The sequence below is a fragment of the Numenius arquata genome, chromosome 6 (assembly GCF_964106895.1).
Source record: "Numenius arquata chromosome 6, bNumArq3.hap1.1, whole genome shotgun sequence".
NCBI lineage: Eukaryota > Metazoa > Chordata > Aves > Charadriiformes > Scolopacidae > Numenius > Numenius arquata.
The window spans coordinates 43,127,499-43,155,115 of NC_133581.1; the positions used below are offsets into that span (position 1 = coordinate 43,127,499).

At 40.3% G+C, this 27,617-nt stretch overlaps 1 protein-coding gene across 1 annotated transcript; it reads right to left on the bottom strand.

The window, feature by feature from the left end:
* Positions 1-156: 156 nt before the first annotated feature.
* Positions 157-27,617, bottom strand: EHD4 (EH domain containing 4). Its single transcript, XM_074148900.1, has 6 exons — positions 27,350-27,617; positions 19,854-20,030; positions 15,180-15,277; positions 7,619-8,031; positions 3,208-3,372; positions 157-1,516 (listed from the first exon to the last, which is right to left on the bottom strand). Exons 1-6 carry the CDS (start codon positions 27,586-27,588, stop codon positions 980-982), a joined length of 1,629 nt encoding a protein of 542 aa, XP_074005001.1. The 5' UTR covers positions 27,589-27,617; the 3' UTR covers positions 157-979.

Consider the following 27,617-nt stretch of genomic DNA (forward strand, 5'->3'; position numbering starts at 1 on the left):
AGAAATTAATACCAATGAAAAATTCCCGAGACAATTTGATGTGCTTTGAAGAGGCTGACTTTGAGCAATGCACCTTTCCTGAACAGAAAGCGAGGCTTGATTCCAATGGAAACGTGATTTGGGGTTTTTTTAAGCGCATGAAAACATTCTGCTGTCAAGTTGAACAAGTCAGGAATTTATTGTCTGCAGAGCAGTTAAACTGAAACCTCAAAAGAGACTACAAATCCAAGGAGCAAAGAATATTCAGTTCTTTTAACGACAATACTGAGTATATAGTGCTGCATTAAACTGAAGAAACAGTTCTGACAAGACACAGTGATGACAGATTGAAAGAATCATTTTAATATTTTGCAGTTTTAGCAAATCAGCAAAGTTTTTAAAACAAGTCTGCTCATATTCTGAGCACTTAAAAGACTGTCTCCATTACTCTTCTCTCTTCTTCTACCCCCAAATTAAATAAAGAAAAAAGAACAAAAATAAAATTTCCTTTTATATCTGCCTTTTCTTAAACTATAGAGGTGCTGACGTTCACTCGATGCCTAAAGTATGTTTCTAGCATAGAAAACGTTCCTTGCATAGGCAGGTGAATTTAACATTTAGAGCTTCCTTGCACTATTTAAAATAGTTTGGAAAAACTTATGGTAATAAAAGCATTTAGTTTTGGTGAAGGTCAGTGATTTGTATACATGGTCTTCTCTGCTTTACGGTTATCAAGGCAGCAAGACATGGAAGCGGGACTACAAAAACATTTTCACCTTACCATCACACATTATGATAGATCTATACAAGGCACTTGTGATAAGCATGTCTCAGTGAAGGTCAGCAGGGACAAGTACATGAATGTTTCCCTGCTACTGTGCTTCTAATTTCAGTAACTTGCATGAAATGTGCTGTAAGGTTTAAGGATCTAAGACTAATTTCAAATTTTGGTGGTTTCAACACAGAAAGATTTCCAAAACCCTCATTTTTCTTGTATTTTTCACTCTGCTGTCTGCAAAGGTTTCCTGTGAGAAGGTGGCACCAGGTGGGAAGGTAGTGTGCCTGGAAGTTCATATCCATCCAGTTTAATCTTGATAAGATGTTTTGCTAATGCAAACTCCTCATCATCCAACATCCCATCACCATCACAGTCTGCAAGTTTCCAGATCTTCCCCAAGACACTGTTGGGTAGTTTAGAAGTCACCATCTCCTTCTTTGCGCTGATCCCAGATATTTTGCCATTGATTGGTGACAGAGTGTAGAAAATCTCATCATAAGCAGGTTTATCTTTGGCAACAACCCATTCATCTTCATCAGCTCCTTCCTTAACACCTTCTCCGTATCCGTGGCCAAAGGGTCCTGCCATGGTGCCATCAAATGCTCCACCATGTACCATCTCTGTGGGCATATTGCTCTCTTCCTGGCTGATCAGGCTCATCAGGGAGGCAATTTTGTTGGCCAGCATGTTATCCACAGCTTCAATTAGCTTTGGCTTCAAAGAGTGAAATTTAGTGAAGTCACAAGTCTCCAACAGCTCCTGTCAATGACAAAGGTTTCGGTGACAGTAGTTAGAAAAACTTCCAAAACATTGAAACAGGTTAAGGAACGGGCTTTAAACTAAAATAATCTGTTACCTTTTGAAGCCGTTTCCATAACTGAAAGCCCTCTTGAAGGAGAAGCAAAGCTGACACATGTATCGTACACTTAATACACTCGTGAAATACACTAAGACAATTTTCCAACATGTATGAGCTGGTCTATTAAATTACATTTACAATACAATTTTCAAAACAGCAATGCATAAAAACATGGCAGTTGATGAATGTTACCTAACAACTTTCCATTTGGTGATTTTCTTCCAGACATCAGAGAAAGTATGCAAGTAGGCCCTCAGTTCTGCTAGCACTTATGCAAGTGTTTAAGTTAAAAGTAAATCCAAGAGTTTGCAGGACTGATCTGATTTTATAGATTTAACTTCTTTTTTGTGGTTAGGTCATGAAATGTCCTTTACCAATAAAGAAAAACTGAGTTGGGATAACAGCAGCAGTGTTTTTATAGAAGTTCTGCCAGAACTCATAAGTCACACGATTCCTTGCTGAGTTTTCATCTTGTACATAAACTCCTACCGACCTCAATGAGATGTTTAACTAGGTGATATGTGGTATTTCAACACAAGCCCAAGCATGTTTCACACCAGAGCACTGAAAAATTAAAAACACTTTAGGCAATTATTAAATGATTTGTACATGCAAAATGCTAGCCAGGAAGGAAGAGTTACAGTGGAAACTTAAAACACCCAAACCGCACCCCCCCAAGCCTCCTCTCAAAACGGTGTTAAACTGCTTTGACAAATCACATCTGCCTCAGGGACCTGCTCCCATACATATCAGAACTATAAAGATATGAACCCAAGAAACCTGAAGCACAGGCGAGTGGCTTTGCCCATGTACACAGAACTTTGGATTTCTTAGAGGAAAACCACCAACCAACCACCATTGCTGTTCAGGTGACATTTATACACAATCACCTGATTTACAAGCAACGGATCAGGATAAATTTATGATACGCAATAAATCTTAGAAAGCAAAGGTCAAATCTGCTATCTGTTTTGGCACAATTCTGTTATCTCACCATTTTACTCCTCATTACAGGAGTGACTTATCTCACATGCATATATTTGCTGCCATCTGCTGCTGAGGCTTAGCGACATGCACTCTTAGTTTTATAAAGTTCCATTCAAATTTTGTTTCAATGTCCAAACTGAAAAGTGATCATCTCATATTCTCTCATTCCCCATTGCCAAGAAAAGTGGCAAGGAAAGAAAGAGTCAACTTTCTACACAACCCCCTTTTAAAACCTAACTCATTAAACCCTTCCAACAATCCTGCCTGCAAAAACCTAGCTGAACTAAGACCTGTGCTTCATCTATAATTTACTGTCTCATGCCAATAATTGATTCCCAAGTTAAATATTTAATTCTTAAAAGAAACCTGTACATCCCTATAGACAGGTTAATCAGCCAGTCACCACCCTATGATGAGCAGTGTAAATGTACCGCATAAATTGTCAGAATGATACACAAGAGTCAATCTGGAAAACATTCTGCATCACACTCATCACTAGCCCATGGTCAGACCAAGCTGCAGGCTCCTGATCTGTCCTACCTTTACCAATTCAGCAGTCCTGTTGGAAACTGTATTCCAGAGGAACTGTAATTTATCACCTTACCTGCATTTTCTTGACTTCAGGGAAGTCCCCTGCTGAGATATGGTATTCCCTTTGCAGTTGGATGTAGATCTCTGGTAATCTGTTGATCAGTTCCTTCTTCTTGTTCTCTTTTCCGAATACAGAGGGCATTTCTTTTTTCAGATAACTGATGATATAAGCATGAACCTAAGAAGAAGCAAAACTGAAATCAATACTACTGCTTATCTACACTTAACATTAGTGTTCTTCACCCACGTCATGAAAAGAAACAGAAATAATGTTTCCTTAAGTCAGCTCAAGGATAAGATATTATCAACGATTGTTTCTGGAATTTCATGTTTAAATGAACAGTTATCAACTAGCTTTTGCTGCTTTCAGCATTCCTTTGAGGGGCAGAGATTAAAAGAAATACAGATGGATACTTGCAGTTTAAGCAGCAGCATGGTACAGCATTCTATCAGTACCAACTGTTAGAGCAAAAGCAAGGCCCCAAACTCACGTCCTGATACTACCCGCATGGACCATACACAGAGTACCAGCCATATCCGTCCATCTGTCTCAGTGGCAGAGATTTGTAACTCCATTTGCCTCGCCAATTATTGTGGGAAGCAATGGGATAATACCTCAAGTAACCCAAGTACGCTAAGTGGCCAAGCTATCTAATTGAATTGACACTGCATTCCTACCTATTTACTCTGAGAAAAGTGAGCACCTATAGTCTATATTTATGCAGCCACAAGAGGATGACAGAGTAGTCAGTCTGTTCCAACAGCAGCATGCCGAGGCTGCCTCACAAAGCCTTAGGGAGAAAAGTATAGTCATTCCAGCATATACAGACGGACATTAATTTAGGATGACAAGTCCTAAAACACATTGATACTCACAGAGCTCTTCAAGTTTCCCATCTGCCGCGATTATGATAATTCAGCACTGCCATCAAAACATCCATCCTGCCCATGCATCCTCCTTCCACCCCTACCCCCAAGCCATCCATCTCTTCCCCTTACCACCTTCCCACCACAAACAGGACCTGTGTGGCCACAAATCGAGTGATCTGTTCCAGACAGGACAGAAACGGTGGGTCGCACTTCTTAACTGAGGTAAGTTCACTTGCCCAGTTCATTGTGTGGACACAGATATTCATGCTGCACACAAGAGGGAAGCGAAAGGGCCGGCTTCTTTAACAAGCCATGCCCATCTACCATAACCTGAAGTAATCAAATGGTTTCCTAAGCTCCACAACAGGCTAAATGTTTACAGAACTCGGGCCTTTCTTCATTAAAATAAGGATGTAGCTGTTGCCAAAACAGACGTTACATACAGTTTTCACACACACAGGAAAACACATAAAAAAAGGAGAATTTCTATCAAACCACTGAACAGTAAAAAGCTGAAATTCTGAAGAATGGGGAAAGACAGACTACCACAAAAAAGCATTGTTAGAACAAAGTGATTACGTAGATATGGTGTAAGCATAAATAATACCTACCAAAACACCACAGAATGCACCTTATAGTATTCTGTACAAACCTAACACATAATCTGTACAGGGAAAGTGCTTTCCAATTCCTTTCCTTACTTATTTAAGAAGGCTTAATGGAAACTGGAAAAAAAAATTCTCTTTTCTTTCTAAAGAAAAATGGTGTAACCACTTCTTCTTTGCACATCCTAAGATCCCAACTTTCACATTTGACTTTTAAGGGAACAACGGCAAAAAGTGGAGAGGAATACACATTCAACATCACTTCCTCATATATACAAAAAATGCATTGATGTTAATTGCAGATAAATTTAAATTTCTAAAGAGGAGAAAAAAAAATAACAACATAAAGCAGCAGGTTTTCTGCATAAACCCATTACATTTTCTGACAGGGTAGATGTGAGTATTTTTCTAGAACGATAGAAGAAGGAAGAAATTTTTACAATGAGAGTGATGAAAGACTGGAACAGGTTGCCCAGAGAGGTGGTAGATGCCTCATTGCTGGGACCATTCAAGGTCAGGTTAGACGGGGCTCTGAGCAACCTGATCTATTTGAAGATGTCCCTGCAGGGGGGTGGACTAGACAACCTTTAAAGGTCCTTTCCAATCCAAACTATTCTATGATTCCAAGAGATTCAACAAGGACATTTCAAAGATAGTTTATGAATAATTGTAAGCAGTTTTATGGATCTTATGTTTAAAATAATACTTCTATCAAAAGCAGAAAAGTATGTTTCTAGTTCACAAGCAGTAACAGTTTCCCATGTGTATGCTAAGTGGCCTAAGGTCTGCAAGTAGGCACATGTGTTTCTTATAGATAAGAACAGTTTCCATCTTCAAAATGGGATAGTGAGTCACAGGACTTAAAAAAAAAAAAAAGCTAATGCTCAAATTTGACTGCAAGTTAACAGTTTGCTTTTGGTTACTCCGCGTGCTTTAGAATAGATTAAGAAATAGGACAAAAAATACCACACAACACTGTAAAAAAAATGATTTTCTCAGTGTCAGTACTTTAAGTTCAGTTTGAAAGGTAGAATGACAACACAGGAAAGATTACATTGCTGCTTTCCTGTAGATAAACAGTTTATTCCCCTTCCATAGCTGCCTAGTTAGCATGCCCTGTGAGCATTGTATTTTGTACTTACTTTTATCCATTTTATTTTACATTACATAGAAACACCTAAAAACAATCCATTGAACTTTTCCACTAAACAATTGTAACAAATGAAAACAAAAAGCTGCCAATAACATCCACAAAATAAACTGAGATTATAGCAACTTTTAACACAACATCAGCAGGAATGTGATTTTAAATCGAATGAACGTGATTTTAAATGGAATTTTCAAAGAAGCAACTGCTATGGGGTACCCTGAAGCTCAGGCCACAAAAAAACCAAAACAACTTAAGTGTATCACTATATTCAGAAAGTTAATTAAGCCAACAGAGGGAGTGGTATACATCTCTACACAACTATTCTTACATCACTGTAAGTGCACATCCTCTTCATTTTTGCTTAGAAGTCCACATGAAAATGTGTTCCAAGACAACCGTGCTAACTCCACTCACATTCTCGTTGGTAACCGCATAGGAAATCCCAACATACTTTAAAATTAGAATTTCTGTCTGGTGCCACCAGCTTTCTCCCCAAGCATTCTGAAGTTAGTTTTCCTTCTGCTCCAGTTTTCCAAATGACAAATCATAATTCTTGAATCACCAATCTTCATTTTATTCTTGAGCTTTTCAAACCCAACAAGAAGCTTGGCAGTGCTTTTAACTATTATTCTAACAGCAGCTGCAGTGCTACAATAAAAGAAACCCACTGCAGATTCAGAGAACCAGGTAAAGAAGTATTTTAGATGGCAACCAAAGCTTATTCTAATCACGCTATGAGAAGAAAGAACAGATGAAGCTAGCATCATTAAGCGGGGAGTCTGAAGATCAGTGTAAAATATAACTAGAAGGTTTTACAAATAGGTAATTAAAACTTGGTGGTAATTCACAAAGCTTTGATGAATGAGTGGACATCATTTTAAAGATAACTAAAGACCTATTAAAAAAATTAAACCGGTTTTAACTGTTGTCACAGACAGCCTGCCCACACACAGTAGTTAGTGACTGTAAGTTGCACATAAAGCATGTAACTCCTCCAGAGCCGAAAACACGGGGAACAGTGACCTACAATGCAGCACATCACTCGTATTTCAGCATAATGAGGGGGTTTCTGGATATGGTGACACAAAGTCTGTATCATTCCAGCGTCTTTGTTACAGGGAGTGAAGAAGATATAATCTGAGAGGCTCAAGAGTGTCAATCTAACGCACAAGCACCTCTCCAATTCATCAGTATCTGTGCTTCAGCAAGAGTAAGGCTTTTAATCAGTCTTATATTCCAGGATATAACATAAATGCATTTAGTAAAAGTGTCTCTTCACAGCAGCTGATTGAGAGTATGTATTAAGGCATTAATATGCAAAAAGGCATATGGAAGGCTGCACAAGAATAGTTTTCATTGTGGTTTTTTGCACACCTTTTTCTTTATTTTTTTTTTAAAGACTCTTCTGTACATCCCAGCTATTGTTAAAAAAAACCAAACCAAAAGTGGAAAAGTGGTTTATCTCCGAAAAGGAGCATTAAGATTACCTTGCTGCACAGTGTAAGAAAAATAAAAATTCACTCCCCTACCGAGCAAACAATAGCTTTAACAGCCTAAAAAGCATCAAATCCCTTCTCTAAAGTTAGGGAGGCATCCCAGTACAAGTCTTGATTTCCTCCTACTTGATTCTATGTCCTGGGTGGCTACCTCTTCCTTGAAAAACTGACAATTCAATCCATTTGCTGAAAAACACACAGTTTATAGGTAGAGAAAGATTGGGAAGGGTGAGAAAGGACACACTGAAAGAAGACAGAAGAGACTGTTCATTCAATTAATTTAGGTTTTTAATTTTTTCTTACCTTTGCAAGTCTCGCCCTCTTAATGAGGTCATTGAGTTTCCGCACAGCCGCCTTCTGCGGGAGACTCTGGATATCCTTGAAAAGATCCTGTGCCTCAGCTTCAAAGAGTCTTCGATTCTCTGTGTTTCGGAGAGGATGGGCCCAGAAGGAGCCAATGTAGACCCGCAGCACCTCTGGAGTGTCGATCACCTTTCCCAGGGACCACATGAGTGCACCGTAGACCCTCATCAGCTGCTGTGTGTCTACTTGGTCAGCCTTATTAAGCACCACACGAATCTTGTCATCCTGGCCCCGGAATGACTTAATAGCCTCTGAAAACTCATCAGATATATCCAGCTTATGGGCATCAAAAAGGAGGATGATGCGGTCGACCCTCTCAGCAAACCACTGGAGGACTTGGCAGAAGTCATAGCCTGAAGGAAGAACACACTATTACGGTCATACCATTCAGAAAAGCGAGTCTCAGAGAAGGTAGGGCTGGGGATGGAGAACAAGGGAATCATGGCATCTACATGGGGAAAAAGAGGAGATGGACCACCTGGAGGAGGGTATCTGTGGACAATGAGGTCAGGACAACTGTATCCTACATTTCCTTAGGCCAGTCTCACTATTCCTGCCATCTTTTGTGCTGCTGTGAGCTACCATCTCACACCCGTATTTGCCTCTTCCCAGGAGTTCTGGCTCCAGCAGAGGGCCCAAGCTAAGCAGCTCTGTGGGCCTCTTATCACAAGCTCTCTCCATCACTGTTAACACTGGCCACTTTGGTAGCACTGCCTATCTGTACTAACAAGGAAAACAGAGCATGTGCAGCACTCCAGTGTAAGTCAGCAAACAAAAATATTTGGATTTTAAAACCATTTCTGAACTCATCTCTCCTTGTATTGCAACACTTGCTGTTATTTCTACCACAGCAAAGTCAGAGATCCAATTTACAAGTAATGCATAACACAATGAGTAGTGACCTTTCTGATGATCTGAAACAAACTTTTTGACGTTCTAAACGAAAGTCTATTCATAGCACCTGTCTGAATGCTTTTATAAAGGCATCTGGTAGCCTAGTCCACACAACAAACAGTATTCAGGAGCTCCTTATTCAGCAGTGACACATTTAATCCACAGAGAGTCACCAGATGTGACTCATCTTGTTTAAGGAACAGCAAGATACCCCAGCAAGAGCTGGGAGATGACATCCCATCCCTCCTCTTCCTCTCAAAAAGAAATCGGAGCTAAAAGAGGGAGCAGTCAAAATGCAAGGACTGATGTAAAGTAACCCAAACAGAATCGACAGTTTTGCCCTCAGCACCACACATTTAAATGCCAACAGCAAAGAAATCTCAGTTACCACCAGTGAGCCCTCCAGAGTGGCTCACTGGTGGCTCTGGTGGCTCTGGTTATTTTGCAGCTGAGTAAGATAAGCCTTTAAACCTTCAATCCCCCAGCAAAGAAAACCCACTTAGACTACTCGTACATGAGCCAATTATACAAACACTTCATACACCTGGTCCAGATACAGGCAAAACACTCTTCATCACTCCTCATTCTCCCTAGCATCTTGTAAACAGTATAAATAAAAAAGTATGGGGACATTGTAAAGTTGCTCAGCTTTTCCTAAAACAATGCTGGTTCAGTCAAGTCATCATTCACTGTACTTTCAAGTTGGTGGTCTTTAACAGGGAACCCAAAAGCAAATCAGCTTTTTTTGCTTTCCAGTACAACCCAATTAGGACCAACATCAAGAAAAGCAGACATACATGAAAGTAATAGGAAAAATGGTGAACTCTATATTTGTCATGGGGCATACTTGTGCACATTCAGCAACATAAGAAAAAACTCAGTCTTAATTTTTTTTTTGTTTAAAAATGACAAATAGCATATGAAATAAAATCCAGAAATCCTAGTTAATAGTAAGAAAGTGTCTTCAGGTACCTGCCCTCCACCTTCCCAATACAGATCAAAAAACTTCACTAAAAATCCAGCACAGACACATCAAACTGAAATGAGAGCTATTCTGAAAAGGTATTATTGGCATCCAAAAGGATGTAGGTCAAACCAAACACAACAGATGCCCAACATAACCTTTCCCATTAAAAGGATTACTTTGTAAGGAATACAAAAATGCCCCTTTGCAGATAGTGCTGCTCTGGTGCTTTCATAGGTTCATTCTTTCCTGTGACTAGTTCCTGAAGAGCTAAACATAAGATAAAAGGTGGGAGCAAGGAGGAGAGCTGCACAAAACACATCTCAAAGAGAACTCTCCTCCCCATACACCAACAATCTTATCAAAACCAGTACGAATAATTTATCTTTATAGAAATTTAGCAGGAAAGAAAGGGAGAAGCTAGATCTTGTATGTCACTTGCATGTCACAACACAGTTGCAACAGTGCACAGATAGTAGCTACGCAATAATCTGTTCTGTTTTCACTCAGGTAGAAGGAAATCTGCTTGAAGTGAAATACATAAAATTGCAAAATGAAGAAAGTCAAATTGTGGTAAGTTTTTGACACGTAGGTATGTAAGAAGGTGACTTATAAGGATAGCTAAATAAATATATAAATTCCTACCACACATTTGATGGATTTTGAACTGTAAAAACAATTGTATATGTTAATTAGCAATAAATTTCTATTAAATGAATAAAGGTTAATGAAACATTTGCTTTGAGAAAGAAAAAGTCTGCTTGTTGAAATGCAGATCTATACCATCAGTAAAATGAGTTTGAAAGGAAACATAGGACAGCACTGAGACACAACGCATTCAGGTCCTGTCATATACAGTACACGTGTGTGGATTAGGGCTTGCAAAGTCCAGCAGTACGGGGTCAACAAAGAGCAGTTTGGAAAACCTGATCAAAAAAAGTTGTTGTTGATACTTCTCAGCTTCTTGCTGCTCTACCGTTGCTGTTTCTTCAAAGGTTTGTTCCAATGACTGACGTCAGCAATTATATCCAGCCTAGGGATGTCTCACGAGGTACAACAACTACTTGCAAATGTGTATTAGAAAGTCACAAGTCATCCCTATACTTTGTCTTGTGCTTTTGCAATGCAGAAAACAATCAGGGAGGCTTGATGGGCTCCATCCATCCTCTGCAAGCACAGACAGGCAGAGTTCTTCCACCCCCGGGGCTGGAGCTACTGGCAAAGCAGAGGAGAGGCACCTCTTGGATGAATGCTGCAATGAGGAGCCTCCAAGCTAGGAGAACAATATCCACTTGCCAGATGAATCAGAGGTGGGCAGAGCGCTGGAGAGATCCCACCTGCCATTGCTATCTAAGTACCACACAACCAAGGCTACAAAACATAATTTGGACATGGACAAGAGCAGCCTTCCCCCCACCTCCCCGGTCTGCTGTTCTTCTAATGCTTTGCCACAGGTGAGCATCTAAACTGTCCCAGTCTTTCAAATGCAGCTCAGTCCCACATGGAAAGATGCACTTTCTGCTGTCCAGGGTGGAAGCTTCCAGTTATGTTAATGAAAGCCTGTCTCAATCCAGCACTCCTGGATACCACTCTTATTACACTCCGGTTGGTGGACTAATCCTAAAGAGAATGTACAGTGTCTCACTGCAAGGGAAAGCTTGAGGCAATGTTGTAACTATACATCTCCTTACTTAATCCATGATTACATTTTCACAAGCCAGACTGAACTGAGAAAATTACCTGTATTTAAGTAACTGCAGTTCTAAAAATGCAAGCTAACCGATATCCTCCATTTTCCTCTGAGCTCTTTCCCTGTACTTCTGGAAACCCTTGGCTTCATGCCACTCAATCATGAACCAGTCCCTTTCCCCTTTCTAAAAGCAGTTCCTCCCCACACCCTGCCAGACATTGCTTCACCTTCCTCCTCTCCTTACGCTCATTGTTCCTTCCAAATCTTGCAGACCATACGCGTATTCCTGTCTGACACGGTCTCTGTGAGCGTCACCAGTGATGCTGCAGAAGCAGCACAGGGACGGTCATTGTCTGACCGGGGACAATGCTGGCACACGTCTGCACGTTCTCCTCCAGCCACTTGAGCAGACCCTGAACTGACTGGCAGGAAGCTTCTGGCACATCCTCCTGCCAACAACAGGAGTGGGAAAGGAGTGTCAAGAGAAACAGCTTTGAATGTTGCACTCTGTGTATATTTTTGACCCTTTAGAAAGCAATCAGCTCCTTCATCCATGGCCTGGATGCTTTCCAGAGTTACAAATAAAACATGCTGGGAAGAAGTGCATATCCTGACTTTTTGTATTGTTGCTTTCCTGCATTGTAAAACTGAAAGTTAACATTCAATTGCCTAGTTGGTCTCAAAGGCTTCACCTTACTCCTAGTGATATCCGTTAATTTCTATCATTATGCAGGTGTTATGTCCATTCATAGGTAAATAGTTAAGCAGTTGTTCATGGAAAGATGGAAAAAACACCTACAGCAAAGAGTGAAGGTTTTACACTGAGGTCTGGTAATGTTATTCTTCCATCAAACACATTAGAACATCAACAATAAGAAAAGTTGCTGATCACTAATGTTAGAAACCAAGCTACACTTCTAGAAAGTTAATTTAAAAACCCAGATATGAACAGACACCTACAATGTGCAGAACAGAAAGCATCTAAGAATACTTACCAAGTGTTATTAAATGTCACATTCCGTTACCGGATTATGAAAAATCTCATCTTGTATATATTATTTAGAAATACCAGCAAGATTCATGAGAAAAACAAAAGTTTGAGAGAAATAAAAAGAAACCAAAGGCTTAAAAAAAATTGCTGAACTATAAAATTTTGGATTATGAGATTGTGAAATTGTCAGAAAATAAGTTCTGAAGAATCACTCCATATATTTAGAGCTCTCCTGGCAAGCACAGAAAGACACCTCTATGTTTAAGTCTGTAATCACCTTCACAGCGAAAAGAAATGGCAGTTCCCATAGCAAACCACACCAGCTGCAACCTTATTTCAGTGAGCAGCAGCCAGTGAGTTTAAAGGTAACACCACACATTTTGTAGGAAAAAAACCTTTGTTTGTCTGAAGGTGTAGAAACAGAACCTTCTCTGACAAAGAAACATTCAGGTACAGCAGAAAACATCTTGTAGGATCCTGCCTACATTTGCACACAACAATTTAAAAAGCAATCTAAGCAACTCAAACTTCAAAACATGCTAAATTAGAACTCTTAGCATAAGTATGTTGAAGTCAGTCCAACTCCTTCAGGAAGCAGGTCAGACAGACCTTGCCATGTGCAGTACCACAGGACAAGTCAAGTTTGTGCTCCACAAACCCAGCTGTATGGAAACTGCATAAACAGCCCAAAAGTCCTATGCAGGAAATGCATCTATCTGACTACGCAATATTGCAGACATGGGCGAGCGCAGTATTGCCTAACCATAAGAGCATGCAATAGGTCCATACAGTGACTTGTAGGTACTTCCTGTATGCTGATGCCTAAGTATAAGAAACCTTAAACACTGGCAGCAGTTGCCCTGCAAACCTGGGGCACAGAAAGAACAGTGCTCTAATGCTGAATCCCAAACCCTTATTTACGGTACAACCACACCAATCGTGTCACAGCATACAGGAGAACCACATTTGTGATAAAAGAACTACGCCAAGTTGGATATTCAAGGCAATCCTTAACACATTGAAAAAAAATAAAATTCATGAAATGCTAACTAGTCAAGTTAAAGCCTGTGAAACAGGTAAGAGTTTGAGATTATGACTGGGCACTGTCAACTTGTGTAAAAGTTTACTATATCAAAGAGCAGGCCAGCTAGGCCATAAAAACAATTGATAAGGCACATACCATCAAGAAAAGGAGTTTCTGAAATATAAAGGAATAACAGTCATATGTTTTGTTAAGTTACAACAGGAATTCTAGATGGCAGTGAAGAGCCATGGTCCTTTAAGCAGCACAGGGCTACCAGTGAAACATAACATCTCTGGTCCCACCCATGAAGTCTGGGACTTCCATAGCAATCCCTACCGGGGTGAATTTTGTCACACAATTGCTCACTTTTTCAGTGGCATATTAATATGATACTTTAGTTTTCTGCTCATTTCATGCTCACTTCCATAATAGTATGGAAGTGGCAGTAGATATTTCAGTGCAGCCAAGCATAATTTTCTTTTGATCTAAGAAGCAGAGAGGGGGAAAGATGAGCCTGGTTTTTATTGATGGAGGAAAAAGGGTGCTGGATTCCAAAATGGAGAAAATGAAGTAGGAGATTTAAGACCAACTTTGATTTTTATCAGACTCTCTGTGTAAACTGAGACTTAAATACTTTGTGGACATCTTATGAGATTAAAGATGATTAGTTATATACTTTGTCATTTCTGCCTAGAAATGAAAGTGCCAACTTGCAGTATTTGTTTTACTCATCTGGTTTGGCAACATTCAAGCCTTTGCTTGCAGAGATGTAGGGTACTCATTGCTGTTTATCTCTGCTAGTTCACTAACATACCACATATAGGAAAACACAGCTCTCTCCATGATAAGTGTTTTACTTGACTATATGAGCAACAAAGAGGACAAAAACCAGTCAGACACTGAACAAAGAATCCAGAAACATCTGGTAGACCAGTTTACTAAGCAAGCATAGTTTAGATGACAGTCTTAAGTTATTCTCTTGTTCTGTCAGTGCAATGTAAAGACAAGACTATGGTTGCTCAGCCGCCATATACTGTGCTCGTTCTAGGATTTCCTCAGAAAATCCCAGGTGTGATATGTTAGAGAACTGATTACTTCCCCCTCCCACAGACACAAAACACAAAAGATTCCATTTCTTAACAAAGTTCTGAAAACAGAGGGCAGCACAAGCCCCACACTGGATCACTACCATTTGCAACTCCACAGAAACCTCTGACATGCACTTTAATGCAGCTGAAGGAAACAAGAAAGTTATTCACATCATGCTGGTTTGTTTTAATATTTTCTCAAAGACTGGCTAATTTGTTAAAGAGCATGTTAAAACCAGGGTTCAGTTCTTCACAGAATTTTCACTTTATTAAACAAAAAACTCTCATTCCCTCTTCTTCCTGCTACCTTAACTCTTTCGACTGAAAATTATGTTATGGCATGACTGAGCAACTTTAAGAAACAATACTAGCAGCTATGCCTACAATAAAAGCACCTTATTTACAACCCAAACCCACCCAGTTTTTAAGCATGACCAGCTTGAAGAGCTGTAGCTATTCTGAAACATTTCTTCATTCATGAACTTCAATACTATATTTTAAGAGCCTATTCATTATTACTTTGTGGAAAGTAATTAAGATGATGGAAATAAGGCTTTTTCTCAGGAGTGTCAAAGCACTAATTAGTCAAACCAACCATGCAACCATAGCCATTTGCAGCTGTAGGAGTAGGATGATAGAAATCCCAACCCCATCAGTTTTCATAAGTAAAAATTCCAAACCCTACTTCCAGTCTTAAAACATGATTTTAATAGGCCTTGTAGTAAGAAAGTTTGAGACACACCACCACTCAATACCACTAAAACAGGCCCCCAACAGATTAGGATGATGACTGGTCCAGTACAGCAAAAATAGTTATTGAGCTCGGTTATTTTCAAGCCCTGCAACTCACCTCTGCTGATGCGCTGCTTCTCTCCAGAGAGAATGCCGGGGCTGTCGATAATACTGATGCTTTTCAGTACCTGGTTAGGTAACTGAGAACACATGAACCTGCAGGAAAGGAGGAGAAACGTAACCATTAACAATAGCTCTAGCTCACATACGCAGTGTCCCTTGAGAGCTCCCCTTTACGTATCTGCTTTTCAAAAGACTTGAGTGAGATTTAAAAAAAAAAAAAAAAAGTTTCTGAAGTCCTAATAAACCCCTATGTTTGGCAACCAAACATGTTTAAGAAAACAAAATGTAAACAGAGAGCTTCTCACAAAATGAACACCACACAGGAAAACCTTGTAAATTCATACATTTAAGTGCTGATAAAATTCCAAATTTTGCAAGAGCTGACAACATGGTCCATACATGCTACATTAATAAGGTTGCATAAACCAAACATTGTACTGTGACCAAAATTAGTATACACAAGAAAAAATTCTTCATGTACTCCAACTTTTGCCCAAATTCAAAGAGAATCAAAAGAAAAGGGAGGCAGGCAAAAAGCCATACTGATGATATGGTTTATATTTCAGTCACTGGCAAGTCACCCTCTCACCTGCTCTGGCCGTGTTCTGAATGGTCCCCATCTCTATCCCACCACCCTCCTTAGATGGGGCTTGCAGAGGACTGAAAAAAACAGTATCTCTCCCACAAACCGAGCAAAAGCTTTCACACTGCAAGAACCGAGAGTTCAAATTACACACACCATGCTCTAAACAATAGCCTCCTGCCTCTGTGGCAGGAGGCAAATTCAATGGTGGCATTATGAAAAAGATAAATAATTCACGAGGCCTCCCAGAGGCTTGCAGAACACATCGTGTGTTAAATCCAAACAACTCTGTTGCTTCTAGTTCACGACTGCAGAACTTCACCTCCCTTCACTGTAAACTGCCTTTAAGAGATTTGTGTAAGAGTTTAATCTTCTTATCGGGTAGCAGCTGAAGACAGTACTACCAAGCAGACGGTGCAACCCACCCTTCTCCTAAAGCTGCAGAGCGACCCAGCAGAGGGTCAGGCCGCAGGCTCAGGCCCTAAGATGGCTGCCCTGTCTTAGCACATCCCTTCAGAAGGCACACTGGGCTCAAGAAACAGGGTATCACTGACAGGAAAATTTTCACCGTGCCAAAGTCAAACAAGAACTTTAAGACCAAAGATAATCTGAGTTAGGAAGATCTCAAGCAGTCAAATATCAGATAGAAAACGTAAGATACATCAAAATTTCAGAGCTATTGTTGGACAGGTAACGATCCAGATGATTCAAAGGAAATCAGGAAGAAAAAAAATCTTTATGCCTCACTTCACCTTGTTTTTCAGGTGACCTTGCAGTAACGAGTCCATAACAAAAGCACACAGCATCCCTTCTTGGGTACAACAGAAGCATCAGCATCAGCCAAACCTCTCCCTGAAACCTAAGAAGGGATAAGGACACAGCAGCCATCTTGGCCTGATAAGAAAAAGCACTACCCTTTTTGGTTTTGGTTTTTCTTTTTGAGTAGTAGAACACCAAGTGTAAAAAATACTGCATATCCTGAAGCAAAGTTTTCCACTATGGCTAATTTTCTACAAGCTTATGAGATGCTTTCAAAAGAGCAGTGAGGTACTATTGAATAAAATAACATTCTTATTTTTTTTTAAACTTTCCAAAAGACACCATTATTTCAGCTGAACAATATGGCAGTATTTTGACTTAGGCATCACCCAAACTGGGACAGCTGGAAAAGGCTGTGCAAGAAAATAGAGAACCACAGGCCTCAAATGGAAAGACACTGTAGTCTTCACACAGCCATTACTGGCAAAGGGAGCAGGAAAGTATATAGGAAAAGGATATGAAATAGAAGGATAAACTCAGAATTAACCAGCTGTAGCGCCTACAATATATCAATAATCTAAATGCAACAGATGGGTTAAAAAAAAAAAATCTTGCATCAATCTAATATTTCAGACAACTTAAAACTGTAATGTTAGTTGTATCTGAATTTCTCTTTTTGACGATGAGATTTGGCTCTGGACTACTATTTCTTATATGACCTGTATCAACTGTAATTTTAAGTTCTGCCTCATAAAAAGCCAAACTGCTTACTGTCTACCTAAATGACAACAAACCTTCATAAAAAAAGCTTTACAGAAATAGTTGTGTGAATGACTAACTGCTTATGACACATTTGGCCTTCAATACTGTCATGTTTTTCATATTATTATAAAACTATTGTTAAAGAAAAACAGCAATATTAGACTACCATTGCAAAAATAAGTTACAGTTTTGCTTTGTAATCATCTGTTGATTTTTACATTTTCTTTAAATTAACTTTGGATGACTCAAAGAATCCAGTAAGAATTTATACTCCTTTTTGTGACCATTCAGATACCCATTAAAATAGAGCAGGACCATGTGTTTCTTCTCAGCAGCACCAATTTATTTCCATGATCTTCTGGTATACTGCAATATTCTTTCCTCACTTACTTTAACACACTAGGTCCTGTCCCCATTGCCTTCACCCCCAACTTTCCTTAAAAGTACACCAAGAAATAAAAGACAAGTTTCTACACTGAGAAGCCTTACAGAGACATCTTACCACAAGCAGTGAGATACAGGGGGAAATAAGAAGGGGTCATGGAAAAATAGAGGCAAGGTAACATCAATAAATGAAGGAAGCTAATTAGCAAGTAAAAGCCTTGATTGTGCTACTGTGTTCTCTTTTGTTCTTAGTTTCTCCATTACCTCAGTCACTGTTTCCTTTCCTGTTACATTTAGATAAAAAGGACACTTAACTTAGTAATGGAAGTATCCACAACCTTATAAAAGTAATACCTTATGTTTTTCCACAAAACAAAATAGTAGGATTGTGAAATAATTTGAGGAAAAAAAAACAAAAACAAAACAAAACAAAAAAAACCCCACACACAGAGAGTTGAGGAGGAGAGAGAATCTATTAAGACAGGGGTGAAAAATGTAATACTGGATATAAAGCCCCATCACTGCCAGCATGGCAAATGAGAGAAGGCAAAGCAAAAATATGTAGTATGATCACAGGTGAAGACAACAGGGCGAAGTTGCTCAAAGATACTGAAATAAAGCCTAAGACATTTTCAACTAGGTAAAGTAGGAAAGATAAACGAGTTGACGGTTTTGAAAAAGCAACAATATGATCGCAGTGGCAGACCAAGGGTGGTGCTAGGGGAATATAAGCACCTAGAGCTCCCCTGCAAAACTAAGGAGCAAATGTGAATGTTGGGGAAGATAAGGTTACTTACAGCACTGCAATCACCAAAAGAATTGGAATAACTTAGTCAGTTAATTTGAATGTACCTCTTTTTAGTTAGCAAACAATCTTGCTTGCCTAAGATTCAGGACCTGACACCGCTAGATAGACAGATAATTTAGCCAAAAATTATGTAACCTGTTCATCCAAACATTTAGTATTATTACATGTTCTGTGTCAATATTTGACTACTGTGCAAAACACTATTCACAGTATAACTGTATTTACTTTTCATAGAGAGCACACTGGTGGGGAAAGAGAGAAATAGAACAGTTATCTGGAGGACAGGACTTAGCCAATAATCTCACAGAGAGGGGTCTTGAACCACAGAATTATTATTTAAAATGACACTTGACTGCAGCTTCCCACATATTCTTATCTCTCAGCAAGCGATAGCCAAGCCAACTATAATCAGCTATAAACTTTCTTCTGTGAATAGGCACAGATAAGACTGTACATGACGAACTTTTAACACATATGCCAGTGTTCATCAGCCAAACAGGAAAGTTTATTGTTAAAAGAGAACCAATTTAGATTAATTGGCTTGCAAAGCCAGGCCTCCATGTCAAGCTACCATCAAATACAGGAAGAAAACAAAGTGATTGCTCACACAATGTGAACAAAGTTATTAATAACTTTTAACTGGAAATATTTAGCCTGCTATTTAAGTGACCTACGGCAATATTCACAGCCCCTTAGCAACTCTTCCCTTTTTTGCAAATACACAGCAGCCACCCAAAAGCTAACACTATCATCCTGGTCTATGGGACTGCTTGAAGACCACCTAGTCAAAATTAAACACTTCACAGCTTGAATATGTATTTATCCGGAAGGCATATTCAGATATCCCCATTCCTATAGGCCTTTTTACATATCCCAGCAATTGAGAATTTTAAAGAGCTATACCAAGACGTCTGGTGAGACGAGTGGAAAGGAACAAGACCACATTGAACAGAAAATGTATTTCTCCTTTTTTTGCATGGTAGTTTTTAATAATAGTACTAATCCGTCAGTATTATTGAGCAGGAAAATTTGTGCCCAAACTGATCCTGAATCCCAGCTGGTGTAATGCCTTACAAACAAGTCAGCTGGCGGACCATTTCAGCAATTTTCTGTGAACTGGTCTTAACAATGATTTTCTGTTCAGATAACAGAATATATCTGTGCTAGTGCCACACTATCTAGTACTGCTTTTTTTTATTTTATTTTTAATTCACTTGAACTGCCACTGCCCCTGCTTGTATTTGAATACTTCTTTCATGCTAATCAAAACAAACACAGCAGAAAAGACTTAGCAAACATCACGGATGCTTGACAATGGTATCACCTAGAAATTTAAACTTAAAATAAAAAGACAGCAAGCAAACAGGTCTCACCTGTTCAAGAAAGCATTTCCAAAGCGGCTGAGTTTGCGGAATGGCTTCTTAGGATCAACAACTAGGGCATTTCCAGGAACATTTCCTTCTGAATCTCCATACATCACAGCAATGAAAGAATCTGTGGTAGGCTCTGGACCAATCCGCATGCCTGGAAAGTCTTGTTCGAGCAGGTATCTGGAGATGGAGAATACATAAAGTAACAGAATGAGTGTCTGGGAACTATGGCAAAAGCAAATATCTAGAGCGTGCTTGAAAACTCCCAACGATATACACATTCTAGAATAATAAAGTAACATTTTTCCTGCAATTCATTATTTCTATTAACAAGAAAAAAAACCCAAACCTGAATCGCATTTTTTCATAACATCTAGATAAAAGCATAAATAAAGTAAATCCCTTTACACAAACAGGATGGAAAGTATTCCCTCAGCCACTCAAGTGAATGCTTCTACCAATAATCCCAGTGCTGTAGCTCACACTATGAGACATTGCTGTTTCTGTGTGTGTTTTCAAGCCTATACAAGTGCTGCTGATACTAAAAGAGAGCGGTTTGAAACAGCACATGAGCAGCATCACTTTGCTGACATATCTAACCCTTGGATGAACTCAGTTATGGTGTATGATTTTACTAAGTTTAATTCATCTTACCACAGGCAGAGATAACATAATTATGAGACAATACAGTTTATATCTGTTTGGGAGTGAGGAAAAGAGCTTTTATTTTGACCCATGTATCAAAAAAGTAATTAACTAAGTCAGATCTGCAGAACTTCAGGCCTAACAGTAACGTCCTTCCAAGAGACATCAAGTCAGGCAGCGCTGTACCAACAGAAACCATCTTGCATCTCCCTCTGAGTAATCTGCCCAGAGACTTAGACAGCACACACTCAGTGGACCAAGTCTGATAGACCAAGACCTGACTTTCCAGACAACAAGGTCTCAAACTAAGGATGTGCATATTTAAATGCTAAAACTTCATGGAACCAGAGCATGAATTTACAAAGGAGGTTGTCTGCATCCTTTCCTGGATAGCAAGTGAGAAGCAAAAGAAACCTCAAGCCTATCAAGCAAGCCTCCAGCTAACAAAGTTCCTTTACACTACACTATGACGACTGCCACTTTTCAAAAACAGGAGCAGACCAAACTGCTTAACATTAAAGAATACGAGTGCTATTGTCCTTATTTACAACACCACCATCTTGAAAATGTTCCCCTTAAGACTAAGACCAAATTGTTTTCAAGTATGCTGTAAGAGCATTAAAATTCTCCAAGCAACTTAAGTCATACAGTAATTATTAATTCCATGGTTCCAATGTCACCCTGCAGTTCCTAAAAAAACAAAAGAACCAACCAATCAAAAAACAACACACAATTTTAATGAACTATGATTTAATTTTTTACATAATCCAAGCTGGACTTCAATAAGAGTTCTTTAGGCACAGGTGATGGTCCTACATCCAATGACAGTACTATCTAGGTTTGAGCACATCTATATTAACATATGTCTTTCAACAATAGGTTTGTTCTGGCCCTTAATCTAAGAGCACTATGCCTGTTCTGCTATCATTTCATAAAGAAATACTAACTTGAGAGGACTTGCAGGCTGGTTTTGCTGAAAAACAACAACATTCTACAGAGTGCCTGTACTTGCTGAACAATCTCTATATGCCCTTTAATTCAATACCCAAACATTCACAGACATTATAGATCAGTGCAGAGGAGATGAATTTAAGGAACTCAATATATACTACATGTTTCAAAGATCTTTTTCCACTAGCCTTAGCAAACTGGCTCCAATCAGCTCAACCTACGATCTGGGAGGCTTAAAACATAGAACAGTTATTTACATGAGATTTCCTGCAGCTTTCTGCTTCCAAACAAACAAAAAAACCCCAACCCATCAATGCTAAAAACTGTGGGAAAGGAGGAACACAAGAACAATCATGCTGGAACATGCCAAAAATCAATCTGTTCTACTTCTAGAATAAACTGTACCTAATGCACAGTAACAGGGAAATAAAACTAATCCTTCTCCAAAAGCAGAAAAACCCAATACCTTTGCACATGCAGGAGAGCACAATGCAATACATCCCTCATTTTGACAAAGTAGATCATGTATCAAAATTAAGACAAAACTCCTTTGATAGCTCAGCAGTTGAACCCTTTGTGTGTGGAAATCCAGGACTTTCAGGTATTGTAGCAAACAGGTAAGCACCTGAAAACAGACATGTGTTCCTGCCTCCTCATAGAATTCCATTGCAGACTAGAGCCCTCTAAAACAGGATGCAACGCTAACTCACAAGAGCTGCTACCATTTTTCACTAAAGCCTGGCTGGACTTACCCACAGCATTGATTTTGAAAGATCAATTATACTTTTAATTTCTAAAATAAGATTTTTAACTTGCCGCAGTGAAATGTTCTACTTCAAAGTCTCTCAATTCTGCTTTTCTTCATTGCCCTTCTTTTTGAAGAGAAAGGATTTCTGTAAGACTTAGGTTCTTCTCTTGATATGAACTGTCATTCCCAGACTTCTGCAGGCAGGGGCAGGAAGCCATAAGGTGGCAACACATACGATAAGAGGCTCCCAGAGCAGCAGAAAAGAACATCATACTGAAATCAAATGCACACAAGAGAAGTCCCAGATCCCAGGTCACAGAAAACTAAAAGATGGGATCTGAATACAGGATAAGATACCTCCAGGGTAACAGGATAATTGCTATACATTATAAGCTCATGAAGCTGCCAGGCATGGTTATGGACATTCAGCGGTAGTGGTCTTCTAGGTCACTAAAAAAAAATAAAAATCTCATGGCCTGCTCATGAAGTTGCTGCACATGTAACACGTGGAGAATTTACAACAAGTTGGAAGTATGGTGCGTCTGTATTTTCAGCTTGGAACTCAAATGGTGCAAATTCACATTAGCTGCTTACTGAAATGACTAAACAAGAATTGCTGAACTGCAATGGTACTTCCAAGTTAATGTCACAGATGCAGCTTTAAAACCCAGGCTTTTGTAGAGACAACAATCCAGAAAGGCAAGATCTCCTTCCAAATACCGAGTCCCACCCAACAGTCACAGTGCTGAGCTGCGTACAGCTATTCAACAGACACAGGAAACACTTTACAAGGCAGGTATTTTCCATTAAGACCAGCTCACAGTTGCATGTCAAGAATCAGTAGAGACTAAAATAAACCCTAGTTCTGAGCACTATATCACCCTTCCTCTCAATATGAAAATACCAGTTTCACTTAGCCACAAAAAAGGGATGAGCAGTCTTCTGTAAACCGAAAAGGTGCAATTATTTGTGTACATTATGCTATATTAACAAAGTAAAATATCTGGATTTTTAGCATCCACTTTTGCGTGCCCTTTTCAGGAATTTTCAGCAGAGAGGGAGTTCAAAAAGGTTCACAGGAAGAATGCTTAAAAATAGCAAACATCCCAAAGACAGTCTAGATCAAACAACAGACATCCTGTTGACTCTTCTCCCTTTGTTTTTACCTGGGCTATAACCTTTCTGCTTTGCCAATAAACATTCATTTATGTTCCTTTGCAAGATCTATAGCCAGACTATGGGAAACTGGTTTACAAAGCTCCAGAGATAGCAAAGATTACTCACAGTTGCGGATACTGATAATTATCTGAGGTCTAAGTGCTTCAGCTAAGCCATAGGAAGGCACGCACACAGGTGAGCTGGACAGAGCGGCACTTGGCAGGGACACCGCGTGGTGCATGGGGAGACAAACTCAAGCCTCCTTCCACAAGGCTGTTCACCTCCAAACTACATACTGCACCAAATCCTCCACGCATATTTTTTTTCTTTTAAACACAACAAAACTAGCAAATGGTTGCTTCAGTGTAAGTATTCTGCTCCGAGTAACTCGAATAAAGCTTTCATCTAGAGCTAGTAACAAAGAAGTTCTAGCTTTCACTCAAAGAAATTCACAGGGACCTTTCCCCCCCCGAAGAAGTAGATGCAGCCTGTAATTGCCATACAAGCTATCGCATACTACTTTCAGGCTCCAGATATTATGCACGCAAAAGGGCGCTTTCACAAAACCCAGCTCTGGCTGAGTTAAATAGAAGGAAGTTTACCATTTTAACCTCTGAGTAATACCTGTAAGCAAAGCAAAAAAGCACAGCCTGGCAAGCTGAGGAACTTCCTTCTGTTTTTCCTCATCTTGATAAGTTCTTTAAAAAAAGTCAGTCTCTTACACTTTTAAAACAGAGAAGTTGCTAACAAGTTAAACATTATTCGACAATTTAATTCATTGTTGGAAGGAAAGAAAAAGGTCAGCAACTACAAACTCACCCTGACCAGCTCCTGTCTCTTACTCACACACTACAATTCTCCTGTCCCTTCTTTCTCCACTTCTTTCTCTAAAGCAGCCAGGAGAAATTGAGAGAATTACAGAAGCTGAAAGGCCAGGCAGCTCACATGCAAGGTAAGTATTTGGCTCTCACCCATCCTCCCACCCCATTAAAAACAATCAGACAAGTATTAACATTTAGGCATGGATATATTTGTTTGAATTGTCAGCACTGAATAAAAGAATAACACTAGGCTACACCTTAGACAGCAAAACTGGCCAGTTTCACTGCATTGTTCCAAGCGCAAAGAGGATAAACAGCATCAAGTGAAAAACCAGAAGAGCTGTTAGAAACCTGGAAGTGTTTGTTTGCATATCTTAATCCCCAGGGACACTCAGTCATTGCTAGATCTGTGTTTTCCATGAGGACTTAATGGAAGGAACTGGGTGGATGTGGATGTGTCAGAGATATAAAAATGTGAAGTTCTCACGATAATGTCTAAATCAAAGTAAATCCCAAATGAATACTTGTCAGCTAAATGTAATTGTTCTGTTCACATATAAACCTCATAGTAAACACTTAAGTAGATCTAGTATGCCCTCCTGACTATGAAATGGAGAAACATGGAACAAAAAGCAGTTTTAATTAAGATTTAAAATATTGTTTGCTTGTCAAAGGGCTAATGGGAAAAAAAAATTATAGCCCAACTTCATTCTAAGAAAAACTATCTATAATAAACCTGGAATTATAACAATCTTGAGAGCAATATGACATTTTTCCATGGGAAATTCAGCATATCAGAGGGGAAATTCATTTGTGGTTGACCTGGACACTATACTATTTTCCCATGTCGTCCTCTAAGTCTTGCCCTCAGCACACAAGCACTTCTTTTTTGCTTTTCTTTTCTCCTCTAAGTTGGTAACAGTCACTGTGACACTATTGTCTAAGTTGCCGCCCAACTTGAATGGAGCATTTTCTCATGCTGATTCAGCCAATTATTATCTATTCTATAGCAAACACTGATGTCATGAATGTTCATCATGGTGAGGTCAGACTGTGGTCCTTTAGAAGCAGGAACAGCTGTTCTATTACTGACTGGGGCTCAACAGCCAATTCCTGTCTTCTCCAATACCTAGTAAGGGATTAAACCACTCTGCAACCTACCTAAAATGGGGACAGGACAAAGGGGTAAGTGAAGGAAGAAAAAGGCACCTCACAGTAGAAGTCACCTCCTCCATTGAGTCAGATATTTTAATAAAAACGCATGAGGAAACATCTTTGAAAATGTTATTTATGTCAAATTTGCCTGGGCATCTTTGCCCAGCAGCGACCAGTGCTAAAAAGAAAGCTGGAAATAGCCGTAATAGTGAGTGATATTTCTTTTCTGATTCAGACTGTACATTAGTATCAGTCAACCAATCAGCTCAGTAGTTTATGGTTAAGGTGATAACAAGTTACTCACAAAGCAACAGTACCAAAAATACATCTCTGGCCCTGCAAGGAATATCAACGTTTAAGAGCAACACTGACTCGCACTCCAGTCAAACATGGGCAACTGTGAAGGACAGAAGAGTTGAATGTCCATAAATTGAGAATGTGCGTTCTCATCCCAGGCAATCTCTTAGAGGAGGGGAAAAAAAAGTTTCCTATGAATTGCAAGTGACACAGCAACTCAGCTGACAGGCAGAACAAGTTCTGCTACGTACGTATTTGGGACCGTTCTGCCTCCGTGTAACACCCATGCTCTCTCCGTCCCCGGTCCGTGAGCCAGGTAACACCACTTGTCTGGAAACACATACAGACTAACAAAGCAGCTGTACTTCTTAAAGAATAAAATGAATCAGCAGGGCTGAAGAAGCGTTAGGAAAACCCAAATCAGCCACTGCAAGTGTCTGCAGGAACTCAGTAATAATCGGGTAAAGAACCAAGATCAACTTTAAGCTTCCGATTAGCTAGTTGTAAAACCAGAAAAGAAACATGATTAGGTCTCTAAACATCTGAAAAGCTCTCAGGCGAGTTAAAAGTAAACATCGCTCTTGAATAGAGAGAGGAGGTAGGTCTTTGACACTGTAAAAAGGAAACAGTGTCACGTCAAGGCCGCCTGTAACCTTTGGAACCGAAAGAGAAACATCTGTAAAAATTTCGGAAGGACTGTAATGAACTTCAGATATAATAAGCTGTAAAAATTTGATTCAAGTGACCCCTCAGTGTCTTTTGCAGAGTTTTATATAATCTTAGACTGATTTGTAAGGGGCATATGAGAGGCAAACACACTCAAAAATATGCAAAATATTCACAAGCTCGTAGTACCCAAGGCACACTTCAGCTTCCTCAAGTCAGTTGCTGGCAAACTTAGCAATAAGGAAGACGGGAAAGAGAAAATACTACAACAGCAGCAACATTGTTAAGCAGCCTTATTAGTGATATTGCTTGTTCAATGCAATCGACCAAAAGAGTTGGGGGAGGGGGAGATAGGACTTTCCAGATACCATGTGGTTTTTTAGGCGCAAAACTGTCTCGCATTTCTCTCTTACCTTCACATCCAATTTACTTATTAAACTACTTTTGGGAAAGAAGAGAGAGGAGATCAGGTTAAATGGCCCGTGATGGCCGATGCTGTCACGCCGTTTTAACGCCAAGTGCCTCTTTTTCTTTTGAAATCATTTAGAGATTAAAAAATAAAAAGCCAAGAGGAAGTAGACAACGAGGTTACGCTTTCTCGGCAGAACACGAAATCGAGATAGTAGTCTTAAACGGGAAGTTGGCGGGAGAGTTACAGGGCACGTAACAGCCCCGGGAGCGGTGCCCACCCTCGACGCGGCGTGGGAGGCTCTCGGGAAAGCCCAGCTCCTCGGGAGGGACACCGGCCGCGTCCCCGCTACCCCAGATTGCCGCCAGCAGCCAGACACCGGCCCCGCTAGCCCCGCCGCGGAGCTGTTAGCCGCCCTTCACCGGGACAGGCGCTCCCCGCTCCGCGACCCGGGGCGGCTAGTCGGGGCGGCCACCGCGGGGTGCGCTGCTAGAGCGTAGGAGGCACTTCTCGCACAGCAGGAACGCCCCGGGCAGGAGGTGAGGCGGGATTACCGAGCGGGCAGGGCGCCGGCCGGCGGTCCCCGAGCGGAGCGGCGGCGGCCCCGAGGCGAAGGCACCGCGCAGCACCCGGGGAGGGAGGCGCCTACCGGATGAAGGTGGTCTTGCCGGTGCTGTACTGCCCGACCAGCAGCACCATGGGCTTGTTCTCGAAGTCGGCCTCCTCCAGGGCGGGCGAGTGGAAGTCATGGAAGCGGTAGTGCTCCTCCAGCGGCAGCAGCTTGCGGAGGTAGAGGTCCCGCAGCCCCCCGGTCACCGTCTGCACCACGTCGCTACCGACGCCGCCGCGCTCCCGCCCGCCGCCCTGCTTCCCCAGCCAGCTGAACATCCCGCCGCCGCCAGCGCCCCGCCGCTCTG

Excerpts from the sequence above, each read along its gene's own strand:
- EHD4 (XM_074148900.1), bottom strand. The coding sequence starts at position 27,588 with ATGTTCAGCTGGCTGGGGAAGCAGGGCGGCGGGCGGGAGCGCGGCGGC. Across the intron at positions 20,031-27,349 it reads GGCAAGACCACCTTCATCCG|ATACCTGCTCGAACAAGACT; the intron begins GTAGGCGCCTCC and ends CTCCATCTCCAG. Across the intron at positions 3,373-7,618 it reads AGAGGGCGAGACTTGCAAAG|GTTCATGCTTATATCATCAG; the intron begins GTAAGAAAAAAT and ends GCTTCTTCTTAG.